We start from the raw sequence: 27,533 nt of genomic DNA, 5'->3' as shown, positions 1-27,533 counted from the left end.
AGGCCAACTAAGTTATGACAACAGTACCACTGCTGTGAGAAAAGGATGGGTTTTTTTCAACAAATATTTCTGGAACCAATGGGATATCTATATGGAAAATATGAATCTTGACCTTACCTTATACCATATACAAAATAAATCCTAGGTAGATTAGGAGCTTCTAGGAGATAACATAGAAGAGTATCTACAGTAACTTGGGTCATGAAAACCTTTTTCAAATAGGATTCAAATAACTGATGACAAAAGAAAAAAGATTGATAAATTGGGCATCATTAAAATTAACAAATTATTTTCAGCAGAATATACCATTAAAAGGGTGGAAAAGCAAGTCACAGAATGGGAAAAGATATATTCAATGTATATAATATGTATATATATCTTGTAAAAGAGTCATATCCAAATGTATAAAGAACATCTATAAAAGTTGAAAAGACAGACAACCTTATTTAAGATACAGGCAAAATACTTGAACGGCCCTTTACAAAAGAAGACAGCCAATAAACATGAAAATGTATTTTACATCGTTATTTATCAGAGTCTAAATTTAAATCTACAATGAGATATCTCTACACCAGAATGTCTAATGTTGGGGGAAAACAACTGACAGTAACAAGTATTGGTGAAGATATTGAGCAACTAGAACTCACATACACTACTACTAGGAATATAAATTGGTTCAGCAGCTTTGGAAATCTGGTTGGCAGTTGTCTTCTAAAGCTGAACATATGCATATCATGCGACTCAGCGGTTTTACTCCTAGGTATATATTCACCAGAAATGTGTAGAAACATGCATGGAAAGATATGTACCAGAATTTTAAAAAAATTTTAATTTTTAAAAATACGTACCAGAATTTCTAAAAAATTTTCAGACTTCACTTTTTTAAAGCAGTTTTAGGTCCACAGCAAAATTGAAAGGCAGGCACAGAGGTTTCCCATATACCCCTTGCCCCCCACACATGCATAGCCTCCCCCATTATCACCATCACTCACCAGAGTGGTACTTTTGCTAACACTGGTGAACATACGTTGACATACACATCATAATCACCCAGTCACATCATAACCAACCAAAGTCCATGGTTTGCTTTAGGGTTCACTCATGGTGTTGTACATTCTGTGGATTTGGACAAATGCATAATGACATGTATTCATCATTATGGTATCATGCAGAGTATTTTCACTGCTCTAAAAGTCCTCTTAGCTTCATCTATTCTTCCCTCCTCCCCTCCACCCAACCCCTACCAACTACTGATTTTTTTTACTGTCTCCATAGTTTCGCCTTTTTCAGAATGTCATATAGTTGGAATCATACAGTATGTACCCTTTCCAGTTTGGCTTCTTTTACTTAGTAGGACATATTTAAGTTTCCTCCATGTCTTTTCATGGCTTGATGGCTCATTTCATTTTAGAGTGGAATAGCATTCCGTTGTCAAGATGTCCACAGTTCATTTATCCATTCACCTAACAAAGGACATATTGGTTGCTTCCACGTTTTGCCAGTTATGAGTAAGGCTGCTGTAAGCATCCATGTATAGGTTTTGGTGTAAACATAAGTTTTCAGCTCTTTTGAGTAAGTATCAAGGAGTGCAATTGCTGGATCATATGATAAGATTATGTTTTGTCAGAACTGCCAAACTGTCTTCCAAAGTGGCTGCACCATTTTGCATTCCCACCAGCAATGAATGAGAGCTCCTGTCGTTGCACATCCTTGTCAGCATTTGATGTTGTCGTTATTTTGGATTTTGTGTTCAGATAGGTGTGTAGTGGTTTCTCATTGTTTTAGTTTGCATTTCCCTGATGACATATGATGTGAAACTTCTTTTCACATGCTTATTTGCCATCTGTATATCTTTTTTGGTAAGACGTTTGTTAAGGTTCTTGGCCCATTTGTAAATTGGATTGTTTGTTTTCTTATTGTGGAATTTTAAGAGTTCTTTGTATATAGGTATATTATTTAATATTTATTTATTTATATATTTTGGCTGCTCCTGGTCTTAGTTGCAGCATGCGGGATCTTTAGTTGCAGCAGGCAGACTTCTTAGTTGTGGCATGCAAACTCTTAGTTGCAGCATGTGAACTCTTAGTTGCGGCATACATGCAGGATCTAGTTCCCCGACCAGGGATCGATCCCAGGCCCCCTGCATTGGGAGCATGGAATCTTACCCACTGGACCACCAGGGAAGTTCCAAGAGTTCTTTGTATATTTCGGATAACAATCTTTATTAGATGTGTCTTTTGCTAATATTTTGCAAATGTTTTCTCCCTGTCTGTGGCTTGTCTTTTAATTCTCTTAACATTGTCTTCTGCAGAGCAGAAGTTTTTAATTTTAATGAAATCCAGCTTATCATTTATTTCTTTCAAGGATCATGTCTTTGGTTATGTATTTTAAAAAGCACCACCATATCCAAGGTCACCTAGGTTTTCTCCTATGTTATCTTCTAGGATTTTTATAGTGTTGTGTTTTACGTTTAGGTCTATGATTCATGTAGAGTTAAATTTTTTAATTTAAATTAACTTAATTAACTTGCATTAATTTACTTTTTAATTTAAGTTAATTAAGTTAATTCATTGTAAGTTCTGTGTCTAGATTCATTTGTTTACATGTGAATCACCAGCACCATTTATTGAAGAGACCATCTTTGCTCCATTGTATTGCCTTTGCTCCTTTGTCAAAGGTGAGTTGACTGTATTTATGGGGGCCTATTTGGGGTCTCACTGTTTTGCTTCATTGATCTATTTGTCATTCTTATACCACACTGTTTTGATTATTATAGCTTTATAGTAAGTCTTGAAGTTGGGTAGCATCAGTCCTCTAACTTTATTCTTCTCCTTCAGTATCATGTTGGCTATTCTGGGTCTTTTGCCTCTCCATATAAACTATAAAATCTCTTTGTTGATATCCATAAAATAATTTGCTGAGACTTTGATTGGGATTGCATTGAATCTATATGTCAAGTTGGGAAGAACTGACAAATTGATAACATTGAGTCTTCCTATCTGTGCACATGGTATATCTCTCTCCATTATTTTGCTCTTTGATGTCACTCATCAGAGTTTTGTAGTTTTCCTTATATAGATCTTATTCATATTTTTTTAGATTTATACCTAAGTATTTCACCTTGGTGGGGTGCCAGTGTGAATGGTATTGTTACAAGCATGTTTTTAACATTTTTATTCATTGTAGCTAAAAACTAGAAACAAATAAATAGTGGTAGAGTCATACAATGGAATAGTATACAGCAATACAGCAATAGAATTGAGGAACTGTTGATTCATTCAGCAACATAAATGAATCTCACAAAATAATATTTAGGGGAAAAAAACAGACACAAAAGATTATATGCCTGTGAATCCAGTGTATGGAGTTCTAATCCAGAAAAACTGATTTATGGTGAGAGACATCAGAATAATGGTTCCTGTTAGGTGCCCACTGAGAGAGGGAGCAAGAGAGAGCCTTTCTGGATGCTGGAAATATTCTATATCTTGATCTGGGTAGAGGTTACATGCTTATATGCTCATGTAAAACCTCATCAAGATGTACACCTAGAATTTTCTGCACTTTATTCCATATAAATTATACCTCAATAAAAAGGTTTTAAAATGACAATAGCAAGTTATAAAGTCATTAGGTTTCTTCATCCCAAGTCATGTGGTAAAAGAATGAAATATTATATCAGAAAAGTTAATAATTAAATTTAATTCTGAGATTCCTATCAGTCAATTTAAAGAAAATGGGGTTATAGAAATTACATTATTCAGTAACAGGAAACATAAATTCTTTGGGTGCTAAATGAAAGTAATATGCCACATCACCCTAATATATATAGTATTCATTTACATAATAAACATTTTCTACAGTAGTCTTCACCACAGATACACAACTGTGATTCATATGATCTTCTTTCAAGGGAAAAACAAAAATAAAAACAAAGCTCTAGTAAAATATTACAACCAACTACCAAAGGAATAGGTGGCTCTCTTTTTCTTGGCGACCTATGGACATTTCTGGTGATTCTAATTTGATAGCAAGGGAGAAATACAGAGGTGTGTGTTTCCCAAAATTTTTTCTTCAAAATAATGGTGCTATAAAATATTATGCAAAAAATCCTTCTCCTAGTCAAATAAGATTGGGAAGTACTTCTCGGTCCATCCAAGTACTGGACATCACAGTATTCATTAAGCATGGTTATGGTTCTCAGAAGTCTTACAATAATGAAATCAGTGTTCCTAAACTGACTCAACTATGGAATCCCTTTTTCTCAGGAAACCTAGGAATATCTAGTGGGAAAATAACATGCACTTTTAGAAATGGTAACTTAGAGGAATAAGTCAATTAATGCATGTCGCATAGACCACCTTCAAATATCGTGCAGTAAACCAGCACTAAGCCGGAATTGAATTCTGATGATAGCCCAGAGTAAAGACATTCAGGGCTACAAACTGGAGGAAAATCCTGAGCTTTGGATATTAAGTATGTTGATGACAAGGATAATATCTTATTTTGGAAATTGAGGAAATTTGATTTCTTCTCGCAAAGGGAAAGCTTCGCCTCCTCTGTATGAAAATGTTCCATAAAAGTACTTTCAAACAGGGTTATAATTTCTCCTCCAAAGTCATGTTTGGATCAATTGTTGCCCCTGAATTCTGCTCATGCTTCATGTTAATCCAGAAGTCTAACTGGTATCACTGGGTAACAGTTAATCTTAGCAGAACCTCAATCTAAATGGACATCCCTTTCCAAAGTCTCTGACAAAATGGGTTAGCTGTAGATTGCAAATTAGGATGCAGGGACTGAGAGAACAAATAAAAGGATTTTTCTCAAAGTGTAATGTTTATTCAACACTGGAAATATCATGGATTTCAAAACACCGTCATGCATTTTTGTTAAGAAAAAGAGTCAACTGTATTTTAGTTTTGATTTAATTTCTAGTTATCAGATAGAGCTACCCCACAAAGTTTGAGGGAACAGAGATGAAAAAGAACATATTCAGCATAAATTACCAGATGCATGTCTACTTAACCAAAATGTTCCTTAGATTTTTCATTGATACTCCTCCTCTTAAAAAAATTTATCATGACCTTTCTACTTTTGAATTATATTTCAACCTTAAATGAAATCAGACAGAAAACAATGATATGCAGCGAAGACTCTAAAATGAGCAAAGAATACACTGTAGACATATTTCTCTCATTAAAACTCTAACCCACTATTGGACTTTTCAGGTTTGTAAAAAACTGACTGATACTGATTATTCATCAACTTATTCTTGCCTGCAGGCAGATAACTATGTCACATTTGATTACTTTGATGACCTTTTTCTTTCTTTTTCCATTGAGAGTATGAATTATTGTGAAGAAAATCTGATCTTTCACTTAAAGGTCAAAATGCTTCATTCTGACTCTAATTTATTTTCAAGAAGGTGAATGAACCGTCTTTCATCACTGACACTGTGACAAGTAGATATTTTCTTTACCTCTACCAACTCAAAACTGTAAACTGTGTTTTTGCAATCTTAGTGTCTGTAGTTCCATTGAAATGTTAAAAAGTAGTTTCTAACCCAGATGTTTCTGTGCCACAAAGACTGATTAGTATCACATTTTGCTTTTTCTTGAAAATGTATCTATTATTTGCTAATAATATTATTGAGTAACATGCACTGCTTTCCTCCAATAACACGGTTCTCTTGTCTTTTGCCTCGCCTTTTCTGCACCTTTGTCTGCTTTTTGCTCTTACGACTTCATGTTTCAGTCTCCTGTGAGTCCTGGCTTTGAGGTAGGTACTAACTCTGCCTAGGAATGTGCTTCACCATCTTTTGCAAGCCAACATTATAATATTAAATTAACATCAGACAGTCATCTGTATTGACTCTATGAGAATACTCAGGTCAGAATTTAGCTCAGAATCCCAGCTGTTGAACTGCAGAAAGCCCATGGGTGGTGGTGGTGGTGGTTGTCTTTTCCTGGTGTTATTGTTTAAGTTTTCACAGTCTTCAATAAGACAAAGAGCAGTGCAGGCGTTAGACCAATAGTTGGTTTATTAGATAAAATGTTGCCCTCAGATCACTTGATTCCATAACACTGGTGTCTTTTCTACGAAGCTGGGCAGGCTGGTTGAGAATAGAACAGAACACAGTCAGCACTCACTTTACCTGGTAGCATATTAACTGAAATGCCTGCATGCTGGAACTGTGTCCTGGTGCTAGGTACCACAGAACCGTGCCAAGTGAGGTCACCATCCTGATATCCACCAGTTTGGGTTGGCGCCATAAGGCACAAAACAAGGACTGCCTGAAGAGGACGATAACTTTTCAGGAAAGGAGCTTTGAATCCTTGATGCATTATCACAGTCTATTTAATTATTTTTAAAAAGGATGGTACTAGTGTATGTATTAAGGTCTCAATCCAAGAAGAAATTATATATGGAAAAACACGCATTTCCTTCATAAAGGTTTTAAGTAAGACCCCCTCCAAAATTGGCCTTTTGTCTATCTTAAGCAATTAATAACCTAAACATGGAGAAGTCAAGCATTAAAGCAGGATATACAACAGTCCTCTTCTTGGGATAACTTGTTTTGACCAGTTGACTTGTTAATGTTTCGTTTTTCTTATTTCTGTACCTCTGGTGAGTTGAGAGTTGACATATTGTTATTTTCTTTCATGAGACTGTAAATTTCAAATACCATTATTAGTGTCCATTCTAAGATGGTATTGTTAAGGTAACTCTAACATAGGAAGCAAATGAAAACACAACCAGAACATGTTCTGGGTTAAAGAAAATTGACAAGTCAAGGTATCTTGATTCATAAGATGTAAAATGAAGAGATCTGCTTCAATAATAGTGAATTCCCATGTTTGATCAATTATCCTAGTTCAAAATGTGCCGTACTTAGAAAAGTCTGGGGTGAATGCTAGATCAGTATAATTTTTGATATTCTTGTAAATTTAAATTTTGTAATTTACAGTGCCGTCCAGACATAATTTTAGATGTGGACTAGTATCTTTCCCTTCAAATTATCCTTTGGGAATAAAGCCAAAAAAGGGTGGGAAGCGTTTTCCACTCCCCTCTCCTGCACTGAAATCGGAGCAGATGGTGTAAAAGAGGACTGAAGAGTAGTTTGCTTTTCTGTGGAAGTTGTACAACTTAAAGGCAGCCAGGCCTTCACGGGATAGCTCCTGAGGGAAACAAGGTGCATTTTCTGCATAAGCTATTGTTCTTGAAGTTGTTTATAGCTGGTTTGTTGAAAAGGTAACAAACTTTTCTTCTTTTCTTTATAATGTCCTGGAAGATAATTATTCGTAAAATTTGACAAATATTTCAGAGAAATATTCTAGTGACAGTTTGTGAGTTGCAGAATTGTTCGAGAAACCTGGTCATGGCTCCATGTTCAGCATGTCCTAGTCAGAGTTGATATTTTCAGGTTTGTAACTCAAGGATGCAAAAGTATGCAAGTGTAGATCAATCCTCTGCCCTCATGGATTTGCAGGAATGGACACTATGGAAACAAAGAGATGTGTTTTTGTAAAAGCTTTCTGGTATTACATTGCAATGATACATATTAATTTACTTAATCTCCCCTATTGATTAGATTGGTTCCTTTTTTTTAAGCAATGTGGAAATAGGCATCCTTGTCTGTATTTTTTGCACATTTGTAAACATATTTGTAGGTTTCTCAGTAAGTATTTATCGAATGAATCCAGTAGGTTATATCCTTAGAAGCCAAGTAGACTAAAGAATATACACATTTTTTTTGCCAACTAGTTCTTCAAAAGGATGTAAAAGTTTAAATTTATGACTTCGCTGACTGCAGTGTATGAGTTTCCAGTTCCTCATAGTCTTCCCAACAATCGATTTTATCAGTATTTTGAAAGGTTTCTTTTTTCACAAATTTGATAGATAGGTAAAATAATTTCTATTCCTAAATATGATTTCTTTACTGGAGAAGAGAAACAACTTTTCATATATTTATTGGCCATTTGTATTTCACCTATGGTGAATTGCCTGTCTCTTTCTCTACTGAGTTCCTTATTGATTGCTTTGAATATATATATATATATATATTTTAAACTTTAAAAAAAATTTTAACATCTTTATTGGAGTATAATTGCTTTACAATGTTGTGTTAGTTTCTGCTGTATAACAAAGTGAATCAGCTATATGTATACATATATCCCCATATCTCCTCCCTCTTGCCTCTCCCTCCCATCCTCCCTATCCCATCCTTCTAGGTTGTCACAAAGCACAAAGCTGATCTCCCTGTGCCATGCAGCTGCTTCCCACTAGCTATCTATTTTACATTTGGTAGTGTATGTATGTCCATGCCACTCTCTCACTTCGTCCCAGCTTACCCGTCCCACTCCCCGTGTCCTGAAGTCCATTCTCTACATCTGTGTCTTTATTCCTGTCCTGCCCCTAGGTTCTTCAGAACTTTTTTTTTTTTTAGATTCCATATATATGTGTTAGCATACGGTATTTGTTATTCTCTTTCTGACTTACTTCACTCTGTATGACAGACTCTAGGTCCATCCACCTCACTGCAAATAACTCAGTTTCGTTTCTTTTTATGGCTGAGTAATATTCCACTGTATATATGTGCCACATCTTCTTTATACATTCATCTGTCAATGGACACTTAGGTTGCTTCCACGCCCTGGCTATTGTAAATAGTGCTGCAGTGAACACTGTGGTACATGACTTTTTTTGAGTTATGGTTTTCTTAGGGTGTATGCCCAGTAGTGGGATTGCTGGGTCGTATGGTAGTTCTATTTTTAGTTTTTTAAGGAACCTCCATACTGTTCTCCATAGTGGCTGTATCAATTTACATTCCCACCAACAGTGCAAGAGGGTTCCCTTTTCTCCACACCCTCTCCAGTATTTATTGTTTGTAGATTTTTTGATGATGGCCATTCTGACTGGTGTGAGGTGATACCTCATTGTAGTTTTGATTTGCATTTCTCTAATGGTTAGTGATGTTGAGCATCCTTTCATGTGTTTGTTGGCAATCTGTATATCTTCTTTGGAGAAATGTCTATTTAGGTCTTCTGCCCATTTTTGGATTGGGTTGTTTGTTTTTTGATGTTGAGCTGCACGAGCTGCTTGTATATTTTGGAGATTAATCCTTTGTCAGTTGCTTCATTTGCAAATATTTTCTCCCATTCTGAGGGTTGTCTTTTTGTCCTGTTTATGATTTCCTTTGATGCGCAAAAGCTTTTAAGTTTCATTAGGTCCCATTTGTTTATTTTTGTTTTTATTTCCATTTCTCTAGGAGGTGGGTCAAAAAGGATCTTGCTGTGATTGCTGTCATAGAGTGTTCTGCCTATGTTTTCCTCTAAGAGTTTTATAGTGTCTGGCCTTACATTTAGGTCTTTAATTGAATATATATTATGATAGTAATCCTCTATCTGTTAATCTGTGATGGAAGTATATTTTCAGTTTTACATGTGTTTTTGATGCCTTTTTCCCAGACTGATATTTAAATACAGAGAAAACGTTTTCACTCATTATCTTACTATACATGGAATACTATTGAAAATAAATCAATGTAGGCAGATTAAACATAATATTCTTTTCAAATGATTCAAGAGAATAGTCTTTTCTTGACGTAAATGAGCTGAAGTCAAGGTAGAAAATGAAGCAGAATTAAAGACACTGGTGTCCTTTGCAACGACAGGATACAATTGATGACACAATATTTTTTTAAGTTAGGTAGGCCTTATGGAAATTTTTTTTAATTTAAGAACTTTACTGAAGTTATTTTAAATATTTTTAAATGTCTTTAAGGAAGCATTTACTATTATAGCTTGGAAGTTATGAGGCTCTAGAGAGAATTTTTTTTTTTTTTTTGGTGAAATTAAATGCTTCTAGACTAGTCTTCTTGGTAATTCTTAACATTCAGACTGCCTTACAGTAAGATATTATTAGGAAATAAATTGCTCATTCCAAAAGCTTTCTCTATGTTTGACTGTTTACACTTCACATCCTTTAGTTTTTACAAAATCTGGACAATATTCAGTTTAACTTTTTATGTGAGGGTGCGTATTTTCTGAATAATTCTTTGCCATAAACCACTATTATTTTTATAAAGTTTCCTGAGTCACATTTAATTAAGACAAGTATTGTAGTAAAAGGAACTCTTGGCTGCATACTTTCCTAGAAAATCTCCCCCCAAAATGACTCATTCAGTTACTGTTTCTGTTCATTAATAAATAAGTAAAGACAAGAGAATACCACTATTGCATTATCTATCTGTAATTGGGTATGATCCTGATACACTTTATAATAGTTAAGGCAGATTCTTTTCAAATGAGCAAATACTGGGGGAAAAATTTATTTCTAATGAAACTATGGCGAAATTTCTGGCCAAATAAATATTTTCCAGGATATTTTCCAAAGTAGCAAAAGTCTGTCTAGAGGTAGACACTTTAATTGTTATGCTTGTGTTCTGGAGTTCCAGGAATCCTGGTGATTCATCTGAATTAAGAAGTCGTTTTTCCATTTAAATATGAACCATGACATCCAGTACGTTAGCCAGATATTGCAAGATTTCTTTTGATGATTGTACAGACTAGTTCTCTAAATTCAAACCTGGGCAGTGTATACTTCCAGTGAGGAAAAGACATCCAAGAATTATTTAACTGGCACTTCTCCACCTCCTGAGAGTCAGAAGAGTATGTGCAGTGGTGCGTTTGTCGGGAAGGAGCCCATCAGTAAAATTAAGAGCATGAGGCCTTCTTTGATGTGCTGTTGATCAGCTGTTGCCTGATTTCATTCAATATGTCTGGCTTGTCATCTGTACATTATTATTTCATGTTTTGAACGTAGACTTCCAGATGTGTAATTCTAAATATGAACACAGCTGGAGAGTTCTTCATGAACTCCACTGGGGAAGAGGACATCATATACCACTTGTCCACAGTTACAAACATACCGGTCTTTGGAACAAATGGATCTTTAGTGAAGTCCCTGAAGAGCCTGCACTCACATCGGGAAGGTACCTTGGCCTCCGTAACACTCCCCACTGCCATGACTTAAGACACAAAGCATTGCTCTCTGCTTTAAGATGCAAAACAACCCCCCACGCACCCAGTTACCAGTAACAGGCATTTGCTAAGTGGCTATCTGTGTCCATCTAATGTCATGCCAGGCCTGTCAAATTTAAGTCTCTGCTCCTTAAATTCCTCACCAATCATGACTACTGAGCTCCAAGGCAGTAATCGATGGGAAAATCTCTTTCTAGATTATTTCATTCAGCTTTCCCGTGAGCTCGAACACCGAGGCCAGGCCCCTGTCAATTCAGTCAAGGTCAAATACCATGAGAATATGTGTCCCTAAAATCACTTTTGAATTTCCCACATGATCTGCTTACCTTCCAGGTCACTTTCTATATGGAGATCAAGTCTGACAGTCGAAGCCCTCAACTTGTTGACACGCAGAGTTATTTTCTTCCTCAGTGGAAATGCTTTTTTATTTTATGAATGTATAGTGTGTGGCATTAAGGTTGCATTGCCTTCAAGTATAAGGAGAGGCAATCTTACTTGTATTATGTCTCCCCTTTCCTCCAGGAACCCAGAGATTTGTAGGATGTCAGTAACTGACATTTTGAAAGAAGAGTGCATGTAATTTGTAACAGTTCTCCAAGGGTCTAGTGCTTTCCCTGGAAAGGGTGGATTGCTTAAGAAAATAGTAAGGTTCCTTTATCCTTCATTTCTGTTTACTTAAAAGGAGTGAGGCAGTATAAAAGTTAATGTAACTTCCAAGACTGCTTTAGCACTCAGCAAATCCAGATCACCGTGTATTTTTAATAAGAGATTATATATGTTGTTACTATGAAAGCTTTCACAAATTGCTGCAAACGTTAAAAATGGATTCTCCACTGTAAAACAGCATCCATCACCACTAAGCAGGGGGCACACTTTTTTTTATTTCTGCTCTGTGGCAGTCCTTTTCACTGTTATGAAAAGGTGTTGATTAGATTTTATTTATGCTACATATTTAGGGTATCCAACTGAGGAGCCAAACTCATTTATCTGGCACACTTGGCAGGTAGTTCAAGGCCTGTAGAATCAGAATTGTAACAGAATAGCACTGAACAATTTAAAACTCGCCAAACACCCTACCCTCTTCTCAGCGAATTACAGCGCATGGCAACATGAGTGTTCCTATGTGAACCTCAATTCCCAGGGGTCTTCAAACTTGTCTGTTGCCCAAGAACTGCTCTGTGCTGGAAAATCCTGGACTCGCCATGTTTGAGGTGAAATATTCATCTCAGTGTTGTTGACAGAAGTCAATTGTTTCTTTTTTGCTTCGTAAAATAGACTCAGACTAAGCATTCACAGCCGTGTTTTACTAGCAGTGACAATGGGTGGCATTAGATAATCATTTCCAAGTGGGATAAACAGGTTTGAGAGCATATAAAAGAAATCTCTAGGCAGTCTGAAGATTAGGAGGACTGAGTTGTCCTAAACAGAATTTTAACTGCTAATAATAGTCAACATAGTCATTGCATGGCAAGACTCACTTCAGGATCCACACCCAATGCCTCTTCTTCAGGAAACTCCTTTTCTGAATGACCCCTTTATCTCCATCATGGAAGTGGTTTATCTTTGCTTCGAACCTTCATACATATGGGCACTTATTCTGTGTGAGGCAGTATTCCAGAAGTTGGTGATACAGTGATGAACAAAATTGTCAAGTTCCCCTTCTCATGGAACTTATATTCTACTGAAGGGAGACAGTAAAAACCTAATAAACAAAGAGGTAAATAAGATAGTTGTGCTCTGCAGTAATGGCTCTGGAGGGGACATGATGATGTGCCAGAGAACACAGAGTGGAGGAGATGTGGGCGGGAAGTGAGGTGATCTGGAGGCATCCTGGAGAAGGTGATATATGACCTGGAATCTGAAGAATGAGACAGAACCATCTATGCCTATAGAAGGGAAGAGCACATGTTGTTGATGGTAACAGTTATGTTGTGTCCAGAATTCTATTGAATAGTAAACTCATTGGGCACAGAGACTGTTATTTACTGGTCCTTGTATGTCCTGTAGCATCTGACTTGAGCCTTTAGGTAGGATTTGTCCCAGCAAGCACTTGTTAAATTAGATAGATCCATCTTGATGGCAGTAGGAGCAAACTGTTATAAGGTGCTGTTCTGCACAGTTCTTTGATAATCAAAAAATGCTAGATCTTAAAACTTCTGGAATAAAAGATTAATGTTTGGTTGGCTCTGTTTCACATAGCTGTGCTGGTATCTTTTAAGCATAACAGCACCTGAACAGGAAAGTAGGCAGGCAACTGAGTGATACTTATACAATAGAGGCTGTGTATTATGGTCATCATTATGTTCTAGAAAACACGCATGACTCAGATGCTATCCTCTGGGCACAGACAAGTTGCTTGAAAGTCTCTTCTGTAGGTCAAGGTTAAGGGGTTCACAATATTTTCACTTTGCATTTTGGCAAGTAGAACATACTATTACTTGATTTTTCTTGTTTCCTGTGAACTCTTCCTTCATGACTTAAATGAAGGGAAGAAAATACTTTCTATTTTTATATTAGCATAAAACCAGGGGATGTGAGAACTGGGAGAGGCTAAAAAGAGAGGAATCATTATTATCATCTGGAGCAAGAATACCTGAGTTCATAGTTCTGCTTCTACGGGCTGTGCGATCTTGGGCAAATGATGTAGTCTCTCTATGATTCAGTTTCCTTATCTTTAAAAAACCTGGTGGTCATGAGGTTTAAATGAGTTGATGAATGTAAAGTGCTATGAAAAGAATCTGGCACATACAAAGGTTATAGAAAGTGTTTTATGTCGTTATCTAGTTCAGAGGTCTCAGACTCCCCATGACCAGATTTATTCCTCAAATCAGTTGACTGGCACAACGTTTCAGAATTTTTTCAGAGTCGCTAATGTTGAGAAATAGAGTTATTTCGTAAAGCAACTAGATCTTCTGCTTCTTTTGCAAAACTAAGAGGTCTGGAAACATAGGGCTTTCATACTCACAGCCATTAGCAGTCTTTCATCCATCCCTTTTCAACTGAGCCTGTCCTCTCCGATTTACTGTAGTCTCCATTCTCTATTGCATCCCTGACACCCATTAATATTAGCAGCCTACAGGTATTATTGATATTTGAGCTTGCCACCTGTCCTCTTTCCAGAGCAAAAGGGTTCTGACAGATTTTGTTTTCATGTTGGAGATGCCAAGTAGGGATGAGGAGCAGGCAGACAAGTACAGAGAACAGTTCCAGTGGAAAACATTCCTTAGTCAGTTGTACTCTCTTAAAATTGAAACCCTGTAGAGCAAGTGTGTCAATGTTACAGTGCATGTAATACTAAATTTTTTTAAAAGCTTATATTAACAGTCTGTATTTTGAACATCTCTACTGAAATGTCTCGTCCATTATTTGCATGGATTTATTGCTTGAAGACATTCATTTTTGTTTAATTCAAGCAATGCTTATTACTTATCTTTACCAGGCACTTCTTTCCATTAACAGAGGACAAACATGATTAAGACATTGTCCTTCCCTTAGGAGCTTATTGGGTAATGATTAAGACCAAAAAGAGTCCCAAAAATGAGGAGTCCAAAAAGTGATGTCAACACGTACGCTAAAGTGTTCTCTACTTTTCTATTTCTCTTTGATTCCAGGGGAGTTTATGTCACCCCAAATCCAGTCCCCAGTATGGGTCTGTGAAATGGATTTTAGTTAATAAACATAAATATCTTAATACTGGAGAAGTTTTTACTTGAATCTTGTTTTTTTTTTTTTATAAATTTATTTATTATTATTATTATTTTTTTTTGGCTGTGTTGGGTCTTCCTTTCTGTGCGAGGGCTTTCTTTAGTTGCGGCGAGCGGGGGCCACTCTTCATCGCGGTGCGCAGGCCTCTCACTATCGCGGCCTCTCTTGTTGCGGAGCACAGGCTCCAGATGCGCAGGCTCAGTAGTTGTGGCTCACGGGCCCAGTTGCTCCGCGGCATGTTGGATCTTCCCAGACCAGGGCTCGAACCCGTGTCCCCTGCATTGGCAGGCAGATTCTCAACCACTGCACCACCAAGGAAGCCCCTGAATCTTGTTTTTTATACAGTGACTTTCATCTCTCAGGAAGTCTTATGTTTGATTTTTCCATAAATGACAACAAGAAACCACAAGTAAGGGCAATTTTTCCCCTCTGTTTTCTAGCTTAACTAATAAAGAGAATTCATTTTGAACTGTGAAGTGGAATATACCTTGTTGGGAAATTGTTTCAGAGTCCTGTTGAATGTTTAAAGATGTGCTGGCAGTTGGAGTTTCCATAATGTAATCTAACCAGTCATTTCCTGGGATGGTTCCAAACTTGCTGAGTCATCAATTTAATATACCAGGTTAAAGAACAAATTCAGTCTCTAGAAAAGCAAGATGCATTGCCTCTGTAAGTAGGTGTTCAGTGCATATAGTTTTAACTTTGGCAGTCATTTCAAATGAAATATTGTTAGCATGAGGATGTTACAGACACTTCAGGAAACCACAGTCTTTTAAAAAATTTTTAATGTGTATAATCTTTATTTAATATCTAATCCCGCGTTTAAATTCAGCTTTCATCATTTTTTTGTTCTCATATTCTCTCTCATATATGATGTGATACCTCTTACAATGAGAACAAGAGATCTTCATACTTTTCATCATCTATAATTTGCCAAATCCGATCATTTACATCAATCCATCCCAATACCATATTGTACAGTGATGTCAGTTCTCACAGAAGTTCCACACCTGTAATGTGATCCAAACTCCTCCACTCAGGAAAAGAACAATTCATAGGACCAATGGCTAATGTAAAAATGTAAATTTTTAGAAGCGCGTCCTCCTGCAAGTGCCTACCATAATTATAGAGAAGAGAATTTTATATCTGTTCCGAGTTTTGAGCCAGTTTTGCTCTGCACATAATAATGAAGCAGAATGAAACAAAATGTTGCTGTTCCCTTTCCAAAACATTTCAACTTTCCTCCCTGTTCCCTTAAAAAAAAAAAAAAAAAAAACCCTCATTCTGCAGATTGCCCAGGTTCACCAAACACACAGTGCCAAACTGGAGCAGCAAGTAACAGTGGAAATGAATTTAAACACCATTTAGTTAACCTAGTAAAACTAGTGTTGATGGGTAAGAGAGAGTTTTCTCTTTACCAGAATTAAAGAAAGATATTATTTAAAACTGTAAAGTTCTATACACATTATAATTAAGTATAAAAATATACAAATAAATAAAAAATAAAATGAAGTTAATGAAGAAATACAATGATAGCATATCTCTTTACTTTGCATAATAATGCATAACATCCATAAAAGCTGTTATTTAAGTCAACATTACCCTTTGAATTGCTAAGTCTACTTTCATATTGAAGTTATCTTAAAGTCCAAGCTAGTTGGATTTAGATCAATGAGATTTTTTAAACCATCCCCTGTTTCATTTAAAATTACTAATTTCTGAATTTTTGCCTACTCTGTAGCTTGATGCATCAAACAAAAATACTGTAATTATGGATTTCTGGTGTATATACCTTCAAATAAAACTGCACATAAAAATTGAAATTACAACTAGTAACTTTATTAAAATAGTAACAGAATATGAATTATTAATCAAAATCTATCACTGATTCTGAAAATCCTTAGAAGCATTTAGTTTGCTTTCATATTATTGGAAGGAATAATTGGCAGGATTCCAGAAATGATGGTTTTTAAACATTTATGTAAACAGTGATATATAGATAGATATTATAAATATAAATTTATATTACAGGTCAATGGCCTTGTTTCATAGGATCTTATTTTTCTGTTTGTTTTACAATCTGTTATGTATCAATAAAAGGTTTTTTTCACACTTTGAAGAATGGATAAATATCTCAATAAGCATTTACAAAGTCATCAGATAATGACCCAGTCTTCTCTTTTTGTCTTAGCTCTTAGATTTGCTTCATGACAGGGAAAAGCACGTGCAAATGTATATGTGTAAACTCCTGAAACATAGAATACAGTTCTGCAGACAAAACTTCCCTTTCCCAAAGTGTTTATCAAATAAAATTAAACAACTCAGTCTCCTTCCAGCAATAAATCAGTTCCCACATGCATGTACCCATCTCAAGATGGTAAAACTTTACTTTTTCATTTAGAAATAGAGGTCACATTGAAAATGATTGATTATATTTGGAACCATAAGAAAGGGGAATGATAAGTATTTCTGGTTGTGTTACTAGTTGATTTTAATTTTAAAATGTCATAAATGATAAGAGGACACTTTATTAATGCTGTGAAAATCTTAAGTTGCTATTGTATCTTAAATGCTATTAAAGTCTTAATTTTTGACCCTATAAATTATGCAGTTTGTGAGTTGTTATTCTGTGCCATGGACACATGTGGCTGTGTGAATCTCATCATTGCCTGAATACATGTGTAGTACGGACTCTGGGCCACAAAGTAACAGCCAATTTCTTTTCCCTAAACTCATGTAATGTTTTAAAATTCCTTATGTAATCTTGCCTTGAAGGTAATAAATGAAATGACTTCTCAAGAATAATTCTGGTTCTTGTAGTTTATGACAGTGTTTATGTGAATGTTACCATGTTGGATGAAAAGAAAACATTCAGTTTTATCAGATTGCTTCTTGCTCTTCTAAGTGAATTTGCCCCATGGTATACTGAGTAGTCCTACATCAAACTGGCTTTGTTAACACAGCCAAGAATTAGGTCTCTTAAATTAAGGAAAATAACTGAAAGGTGATTTGGTCAACTTTTCATATGATTTTCCAAATCTGAGAACATTTTAAGTCTGCTAAGAAAGTGTGACATCACGTCAGCTTTTATTCTGAGTGTTGAAACTTTCCAACTATGGAAAAATATCACTTTTCATTTTAGTGTATGCTTAAAACTGGCCCATTGGATATGGTTAAAGCAGGGACCTAACCCTACAAATTTAATTATTTTCCAGTAAAATTCAATTCCATTGAAGATATTTATTCAATATATTTATGATTCTGGTTTGGCAAACCTTTGGCTCATCTTTAAAAGTGCCCCAGATCTCTCTGCAAGAGTTGAGCCCTTCCAGAATAATTATGCTTGGTAGTTTTATTTTACGGAATCGAAATTATAAATGTAACTGTAGACATAATATCCCTAAGTAGAACCTCATCTCAAATTTCTTTTTATTGCAGCTGGTGAATCTGCAAATCAAAAATTTCCCATTTGGTAATAAATGGTATTACCTTTGATGCAGATAGGCATTGAAAAGGATGGAAATTGTCTGTAAATATGATTTGTTTCTCATCAGTAATTATTTCAAATTAGAAATTAACTGAGTAATGGGATAATACAAGGGCTCTAGAAGCAGACAAGTGTAGGTTCATGTTTTGGCTCCACTGTTTACTAGCATTTGACCCAAAAGAGTATATTTAAACTTTATGAGCTTAGATGCCTCAACTATAGATAACAAGGCCTGTCTTGTAAGGTGCCTAACACAGTGATTATTAAGAGTTAATACTAAGTTAAGAGCTTAATAAATGAGATATATAATTATAATAACTATTAAAAAGTAATTCAGTTCTTTTATTCCAATGATTATTTTTCCTGATGATTCCCAAGTACATTTCCATGATATCAAGAGATACCATGAAATTGTTCAAAAACATTGGAAACACAGTTAAATTTATTTTATTTTATTTTTTAAAAAATTTTTATTGGAATATAGTTGCCTTACAATATTGTGTTAGTTTCTACTGTACAGCAAAGTGACTCAGCTATACGTATACATATATCCCCTGTTTTTTTGATTTCCTTCTCGTTTAGGTCATCACAGAGCATTGAGTAGAGTTCCCTGAGCTATACAGTAGGTTCTCATTAGTTATCTATTTTATACATAGTATCAATAGTGTATATATGATACTATATACAATAGTGTATATATGTCAATCCCAATCTCCCCATTCATCCCATCTCCCCTTTCCCCCTTGGTATCCATATGTTTGTTCTCTGTGTCTGTGTCTCTGTTTCTGCTTTGTAAATAAGATCGTCTATACCAACTTTTTCAGATTCCACATATATGCATTAATATACGATTTTTTTTTTCTCTTTATGACTTACTTCACTTCATTTGTTTTTTTTTAATCTATGTACTGGGCTGATTAATTACAAAATGAGAGACAAGAGTGCACAGAGATATAATTGTAACCGAAATATTAATATTTGTGTGTCTTATATAATCCAGTAGTCACTATGTTTTCCAATTATATAAATGATAGTATAATTTTAACCCTTTACTTTTATGGTTGAGGAGTAATTTTTAATTATATTCATTTTTTTCTTGGAGGGAATCCAAAGAAGCTGTAGGCCTTGTTCAGATGAAGTACTAGATTGGACAGATTGGGGGAATTTACTTTTCATTTTTTATCTTCCTGAACTGCTTGCATTTCTTATATGTAAAACTTTAGAAAATGTCAATGAAGTAATATATGGAGTGGGATTAAGAACCATTTTTTGGTTTGCTTTCAACTTTATATTTCTGTATTAAACTAATGAAATTGAAAAGCTGCAAATTATTTGAAAGTCCTAGAAATCAGGTTCAAATAGTCTGATCTCCAATTCTCTTCTTTTCGTACTATAAAAACAAAGTAACTCAAAAAAGAAATTAAGGGGAAATAAATTACATTAATGAACAGAAACATAGTTTTAGTTTATTCCTCTCACATTCTTAAGGATCAAACCACTAAATACAATAGTAAAATAAAAGGCAATTTAAAAATACACAAATATATTATGCTGTGTCAGGGTCACTTGCATCTTACCATATCACTCTGAGAACATCACTAGTATCTGAACAGCTGGGTGTGCTTTATTGGGAAAATGATTTTTCTCTTTGTGTCAGTATTTCTGCACTAGTGCTTTGGCTCAGTAATGAATATGTGAGACCTTTTGTTGGAAAATAAAATAAATAAAAATATATGAATATATAAATCAGATAGTCTCTTATATCTTATTGTCCTTTATTGTTTTTCAAACATATAGCAAAAGTCACCATCAGAGTCATTCATTGGTCGAGAGAAGAGGTCGAATTCCCAGTCATACATTGGACGACCCATTCAGCTCGACAAGATCTTGCTGTCCAAAGTTAAAGTGCCGCACACTTTCGTCATCCACTCCTACACCCGGCCCACTGTGTGCCAGTACTGCAAGAAACTTCTCAAGGGGCTCTTCAGGCAGGGCCTGCAGTGCAAAGGTAAGGACGATCTTGCCACCAAGTATTTGTCAACGGCCGAAGTTTGAGCCTCACCTATTTGAAATGGCTCTTTTTCCCACACCTTCTCTTTCTGATGCATGCTTGGTTTTGATTTGTTTTCTTTTAAAATGATTGTGATTAGATTGCAGATTCAACTGTCATAAACGTTGTGCACCAAAAGTACCCAACAACTGCCTTGGCGAAGTGACCATTAACGGAGGTAGGTAGAAGGTCAGCTGTCACGTCTATGCTTCTTTTCCCTCTTAAGGCATGTGTCAGTTAGGACTTAGCGAGATTTTTTTACTTTTAATTTTTTTCCATTCAGATACTCGTGACCCAGACCAAAGTAAATTACGGCCTCTGTCCTACTTTACTGTAAAAAAGCACCCATCATTGCGTTGTGATAAAGACCAGAGATTTTCTTGATTTTTACGTGGTGAACCAGCTAGTACTGAAAACTTGGATATCCAGGATTTCTTCCCCAGCTCTCTTATTTTTTTACACCTATTCTAGTTCGTTCAGAAGCGTAGAAATTGTTGGAATGCCTCCCAGTTATAGCTATCAGTCTCGTCCTCCGTCCTTTTCATTCCGAGCATCGAGACAGAAGTTAACTTTTCTTCCCTGTCTGTCAAGGAAGGGAAGAATCACAGAAATTGACCTACCAGGAAATAGTTACAACTTTCTTCCTCCACCCGCTTACTATTCCCATTATGTATGTGCTTGTTAACCTGCATCTTTAATAATAATAAAAGGAACTTGAATTTAGACAATTAAAAACTACATATCCTTCTCTATATTGGTGAATATTCCTTTGGGAAAACCTTAATTGTACAAATTAAGATTGAAGGAATTCTAAGAAAAACCCTATGTCCTAAAGGAACAGCTCTCATTTTCTTCCCTGGTAGAATTCCTGATGGATTCTGACCAAAGCATTTGACTTAGTGTCCCAGGCTGACTTTTTCCATAGATAGTAGACTGTGTTATACTTTCAGTCTGTTATCAGTTTGCTGATTCCTCTGGGAAGAAAACTGGTGATAAAAGACCGGAGAAACAGGTTGAGTATTTCTGTTGCTAAAATCCTGAAGAACAAGTGATTATGTATGTTCTCCAACTTTCTTCTCTAGAAGAAGAAGAGAAAGCTCTCTAGGAAAACATTCCCATAGTAGTTTCTGGCTTCAAGATGCATGAATTAGCTGCCAAAATCAAAAGCTTGGCAATCTTCCCACTTTCTGTGGCATATGGTATTGATTTTGTTCAGGCCCAGGAAATGTCAATGTGTACTTGATAACTAGAACCAAAGGGAAACAGTGTAGTTTATGTTATGTTGATTAATTTGCAATTGCATTTTTCCATACAGTCAGAAAAATCTGGAAAAATATGCATTTTCCAAGCTTGGCAGGCTAGGGTCTCTGATCAATCTGTTTTCTAACTTTAAAGTAAGTACTTTGCCTTAGTAAGTAATTATAATTTACTACATTACCATCAGCTATATAATGACAGGATTCAGTATTACTTTGAATATCAAATATCTTAGGCTTATGTGACCATATATTAGAATCCATGATTTTAAAAGTTACTGGAATATCAAGAATCAGTGACCTTGAGTGTTCTTGCATGTCAAAGTTTCCCACATCCTCCAATGTATTTCTTTTTCCCACCAGGGCTGTACTACTGAAATAAGATTCGTATCCTCTTCACTGGTGCCTGGTGTCACTTTGCTTCCTAGCACTTTGTTTCTGTCTCACCCTTGGCTTCCTTCCAAGGCTTCCCATGACTTTTCATGCTTTTAGGCTTAGGGGCACAAAAAAACGAGCATCTGCTCGTAAAATTATATATTCATCCTCTCATACATTCAGGTGATTATGAACTAAAATTTAAAAGGAAAGTGAAAGAAAAGAAAAATTCACATAATTATATTTTTAGGGCTTCCAATTGATTTGCTTTAGGATTGCCTAACTTTCTCTTAAGTCCTGGCTCCAGGATTCCAGGCTTATGGGCGCCAAACAATTTTTTAGATTTGCTTAGCCCTGGGGCAGAGTCTGATGTAGTCATGGAAGAAGGGAGCGATGACAATGACAGTGAAAGAAACAGTGGGCTCATGGATGACATGGAAGAGGCAATGGTCCAAGATGCTGAGATGGTCATGGCAGAGTGCCAGAATGACAGTGGGGAGATGCAGGATCCAGACCCAGACCACGAGGACTCCAACAGAACCATCAGGTGAGGGCTGCAACCCCAGCCTTGGTCAAACAGGGGAGCCCCAAGTGGTATGTACTTTTTAAAGCTCTTTGATATTTTAATCTGTTATAGAAGAAACTTAAAGTGTGCATTCACAGGCATACCTCGTTTTATTGCTTTATTGCACTTCACAGGTATTCCGGTTTTTTACAAATTGAAGGTTTGTGGCAACCTAAGGTAGTGCACCGTCTATCAGTGCCATTTTTTCCACGGCGTTTGTTCACTTTGTGTCTCTGTGTCACATTTTGGTAATTCTCACAAGATTTCAAACTTTTTCCTTATTATTATATTAATTAGGGTAATCTGTGTTTAGCAGTCTTTGAGGTTACTATTGTAATTGTTTTGGGACACCACAAACCATGCCAGTATAATACAGTATACTTAATCGATAAATGGTGTGTGTGTTCTGACTGCCCCACCAACCAGCCGTTCTCCAGCCTCTCTCCACTTCCTCAGGCCTCTTTATTCCCTGAGATACAACAATATTGAAATTAGGCCAGTTAATAACCCTACAATGGCCTCTCAGTGTTCAAGTGAAAGGAAGAGTCACACGTCTCTCACTTTAAATAAAAAGTTGGCAATAACTAAGATTAGTGAGGAAAGCATGTCGAAAGCTGAGATGGGCCAAAAGCTAGGCCTCTTGAGCTAAACAGTCAGCCAAGTTGTCAATGCAAAGTAAAAAGTTCTTCATAGAATTAAAAGTGCTACTTCAGTAAACACGTGAATAATAAGAAAGCAAAACAACATTATTCCTGAAGGAAAAAGTTTCAGTGGTCTTGATAGAAGGTCAAACAAGCCACAACATTCCCTTAAGGCAAAGCCTAATCCAGACCAAAATCCTAACTCTTTTCAATTCTGTGAAAGCTGAGAAAGGGGAGGAAGCTGCAGGAGAAAAGTTTGAAGCTAGTAGAGATTGATTCACAAGGTGTTTAAGGAAATAAACCATCTCCATAGCATAAAAGTACAAGGGGGGGGGGAAGCATTAAGTGCTGATATAGAAGCTTCAGCAAGTTACCAAAAGATCTAGCTAAGATAATAAATGAGGATGGCTACACTAAACATCACATTTGCAATGTAGATGAAACAGCCTTATATTGGAAGACAGTGCCATCTAGGACTTTCACAGCTAGAGAGAAGACGATGCCTGGCTTCAGAGCTTCAAAGGACAGGCTGACTCTACAGCTGGTAACTTTTAAGTTGAAACCAATGCTCATTTACCATTCTGAAAATCTTAGGGCCCTTAAGAATTATGCCAAATCCACTCTACTTATGCTCTGTAGATGGAACAACAAAGCCTGGATGACAGCATATCTGTTTACAACATAGTTTACTGAATATTTTAAGTCCACTGTTGAGACTTATTGCTCAGAAAAAAATATTCCTTTCAAAATGCTACTGCTCACTGACAATGCACCTGGTCACCCAAGAGCTCTGACAGAGATGGACAATGAGATTCATGTTGTTTTCATGCCTGCTAACACAACATCCATTTTGCAGCCCATGGATCAAGGAGTAATTTCAACTTTCACGTCTTATTATTTAAGAGATACATTTTGGAAGGTTATCACTGCCATAGATAGATGGCTGTTCTTCTGATGGATCTGGGCAAAGTCAACTGAAAACCTTCTGGAAAGGATTCACCATTCTAGATGCCATTAAGAACATTCATGATTCGTGGGAAGAGGTCAAAATATCAACATTAACAGGAGTTTGGAAGAAGTTGTGTCCAAAGCTCACGGATGACTTTGAGTGGTTCAAGACTGCAGTGGAGAAAGTAACTGCTGATGTGGTGGAAATAGCATGAGAACTAAAATTAGAAGTGGAGCCTGAAGATGTGACTGCAGTGTCATGATGAAACTTTAAGGGTTGAGCAGAGGAAGTGGTTTCCTGAGATGGAATCTACTCCTGGTGAAGATTCTGTGAAGTTTGTTGAAATGATAACAAAGGATTTAGGATATTACATACATTTAGTTGATAAAGCAGTAGCAGAGTTTGAGAGGATTGACTCCAATTTTGAAAGAAGTTCTGTGGGTAAAATGCTATAAAACAGCATTGCGTGCTACAGGGAGATCATTCGTGAAAGGAAGAGTCAATCGATGCTGCAGACTTTATTGTGTCCTATTTTAAGGAATTGCCACAGTCATACCAGCCTTCAGCAAACACCATCGGCATCAGTCCACAGCCATCAACAACAAGGCAAGACTCTCCACCAGCAAAAAAATTATATCTCCCCTGAAGGCTGAGGTGATGGTTAGCATTTTTTAAAGCAATAAACTAATTTTTAATTAAGGTACATACATTGGTTTTTTTAAGCATAATGCTATCGCACACTTAATAGACCACAGTATAGTGTAAACATAACTTGTATATACACTGGGAAACCAAAAAATGTATTGCCATATTTGCTTTACCTCCGTGGTCTGGAACCAAACCTGCAGTATCTCCGAGGTATGTCTATAATTTGTTTATAAATGAGCTGTGTACTGTGGAGGAGACTCCTAACTTTGGAATTAGGAGGTCGGGATTCCCTTGGAGAAATGTAGTTTGCATCCTTTCCTGGTATTGCCTCATCCTTTGACCCATTTTCTTTTGCATGTGAGGGTTACACGTATGTGCAAATGGCAAATTTACTACTAAGTTAATATTTATTCAAAGCTCATTGTGTAAGGGTAAGCTGGGACAAAGTAAGAGAGTGGCATGGACATATATACACTACCAAATGTAAAATAGATAGCTAGTGGGAAGCAGCCACAAAGCACAGGGAGATCAGCTCGGTGCTTTGTGACCACCTAGAGGGGTGGGATAGGGAGGGTGGGAGGGAGGGAGACGCAAGAGGGAGGAGATAAGGGGATATATGTATAGCTGATTCACTTTGTTATAAAGCAGAAACTAACACACCATTGTAAAGCAATTATACTTCAATAAAGACGTTAAAAAAAAAAAAAAAAAGCTCATTGTGTGCACATACAGAGATCAGGGATCAACCTCAGCGGACATCATCTATTTTTATAGCTGGCCCCTATTACAAATATCACATACGTCTGGACCTTACTGTTCTTGATGTTATTTCAGAAGTGTGTGGAGTTTCATATTTGTCATCTAATTATCTGTACTTTTTGATCTGTAGATCATCCCCATTTTTTATATTAGTGGTCAGCACACTATGGCTGAATCAGGCTGCTGCTTGTTTTGTAATAAAGTTTTATTGGAACATAGCCAGGCCCGTTCATAGCTATGGCTATGGCTGCTTTTGCACCACAATGACAAAGTATTCTTCAAAGCCTGAAATATATATTACCTGGCTCTTTACAAAAATAGTTTCCAAACCTCTGATTTATGTTATAAAGTGTATTCAAACTTTTGTGTCCGTTTTACAAATGCCATATTCATTGACTGACTGAAATTGTTCATGAGAGGAGAGCAATAAAATAATTGGATTTTATTCCATTCAATAGCATGAGAAATATTTTTAAAATACTAGAAAATATTAGTCTTATGACCCCACTGTCTTTCAAAGGTGTACATTTCTTTAGTATCAAAAGATTGGTGTGGGCAGGTGGGCCTGTGGTTGGAGGCAGTGAAGGAGAGAGGAAGACACAGAGACAGAAAAGACAGAGAAAGAAAGAGACGAAGGACAGGCAGAATCCCATGAGCAATAGTTGTTTAAAAGACAGTTTCAACAGCAGGTTCTAATTTTTGTGAAATTATCCAGAGAGAGACTGAAATTCACAGTAACTGATATTATCTCTAAATGATTAATATTATGGCTGTAATATGTAGCAAGCAAATAAGCGTTCATGTGTGATTCTGAATACTGTGGCCTCAGTACACTAAGACTGTAATCTACCCAATGTTCACCCCAAAACTGAGCCCCATGCAGTTCAACCTGAAAACCGAGGTGCTTATTATCCTCCCTCGGGATTGTTAAGGTGTACCTGTAAAGCGCCTATCATCACTCTTCAGAGTAATCCAGATTCTGAACTATGGTACTCTGGCAGTACCGTTCACTAAAAGTGGGATATGAAATTTTTTTTTGACTTTCACTTTGAAATAGCTGAAATAAGGTTTTATGCAGGAAAAGAAGATCTGTATCTGAAAACATTTCTTTCCTAAAATATTTTGACTTTTCAAGTCCATCAACAAGCAACAATATCCCACTCATGAGAGTCGTGCAGTCTGTCAAACACACGAAGAGGAAAAGCAGCACGGTGATGAAAGAAGGATGGATGGTCCACTACACCAGCAAGGACACGCTGGTAAGATCCACAGCAAGAAATTTTCTCTTGTCTTGCGAGCTTTAATTAGAGGAACTGCTGATGCCCTGTCAAGACTGTGGGATGTCTGGGTTACCAGGAGCAAACCTCAGTGCAGGCAGGGCACCGGATTGGGGGAGCACATTCACAGTCTCTGAGTGTCCCAAGTAGTTGAGCAAACAACTGAGTTAGAAAAAAGTGTAGACAGCAATCTCAGGGAAACAAACTCATTTCCCTCCATTACTTGAGATGATTTCCAAACAACTTGAATGTCTTGCCTGTCATGTTACAGGCTTGCTTTCAGAACACTCCTCTGTGATTCAGGTTTTTTTTTTTTAAAGCACTGCATTTTAGGGAGAGAAGAAACAATGATAACTATTATATACTTCTTAAATCCTTAGGTGTTCACTTAAAAACTGACCTATTCAGAAGTACAGGAATCCTATATTTTATTAGATAAAAGACCACACATTTTAATTTTTTCATATAGTCTGAGTTGTTCATTACTTCTTATTTTCCTAATAGTTGATGAATGAGTTTGTGCATGTGTGTAAGAGAGAAAAAAATGTGATGTATGTTTCAGTTAAGCTAATTGACATTTAGTGCTAAGCTTCTTTCTCAGCTATTGGTAGAGTTTTCCTCATCACCCCCTAGCTATAGGATTCCTATCATTCCTTTAGATAAATGGATATCTATAACCTAATCGCTCTAGCTATAATCTCAACCTTCTCTTCTGGAGAGATTTACATGACTTACTTTAGGACTCAACTGAATACCATCCCGTCCTTCCTAGACATGGTAAA

The 27,533-nt window shown here is 36.4% G+C and overlaps 1 protein-coding gene across 6 annotated transcripts in view; it reads left to right on the top strand.

The window, feature by feature from the left end:
• The window catches only part of PRKD1 (protein kinase D1), a 474,378-nt gene that overhangs the window by 397,728 nt on the left and 49,117 nt on the right, over nt 1-27,533 (top strand). For all 6 annotated transcript variants that reach the window (XM_061180741.1, XM_061180743.1, XM_061180739.1 and 3 more), the window contains 4 exons: nt 20,029-20,239; nt 20,382-20,459; nt 22,255-22,459; nt 26,610-26,733. In XM_061180741.1, coding sequence (XP_061036724.1) covers nt 20,029-20,239; nt 20,382-20,459; nt 22,255-22,459; nt 26,610-26,733 — 618 coding nt within the window. The remainder of the gene's footprint in view (nt 1-20,028; nt 20,240-20,381; nt 20,460-22,254; nt 22,460-26,609; nt 26,734-27,533) is intronic.

This window comes from Eubalaena glacialis, chromosome 2, assembly GCF_028564815.1.
Source record: "Eubalaena glacialis isolate mEubGla1 chromosome 2, mEubGla1.1.hap2.+ XY, whole genome shotgun sequence".
NCBI classification, from domain to species: domain Eukaryota; kingdom Metazoa; phylum Chordata; class Mammalia; order Artiodactyla; family Balaenidae; genus Eubalaena; species Eubalaena glacialis.
Note: the sequence above shows the minus strand (reverse complement) of the source record. Positions and strands in the feature narration are given on the sequence as shown.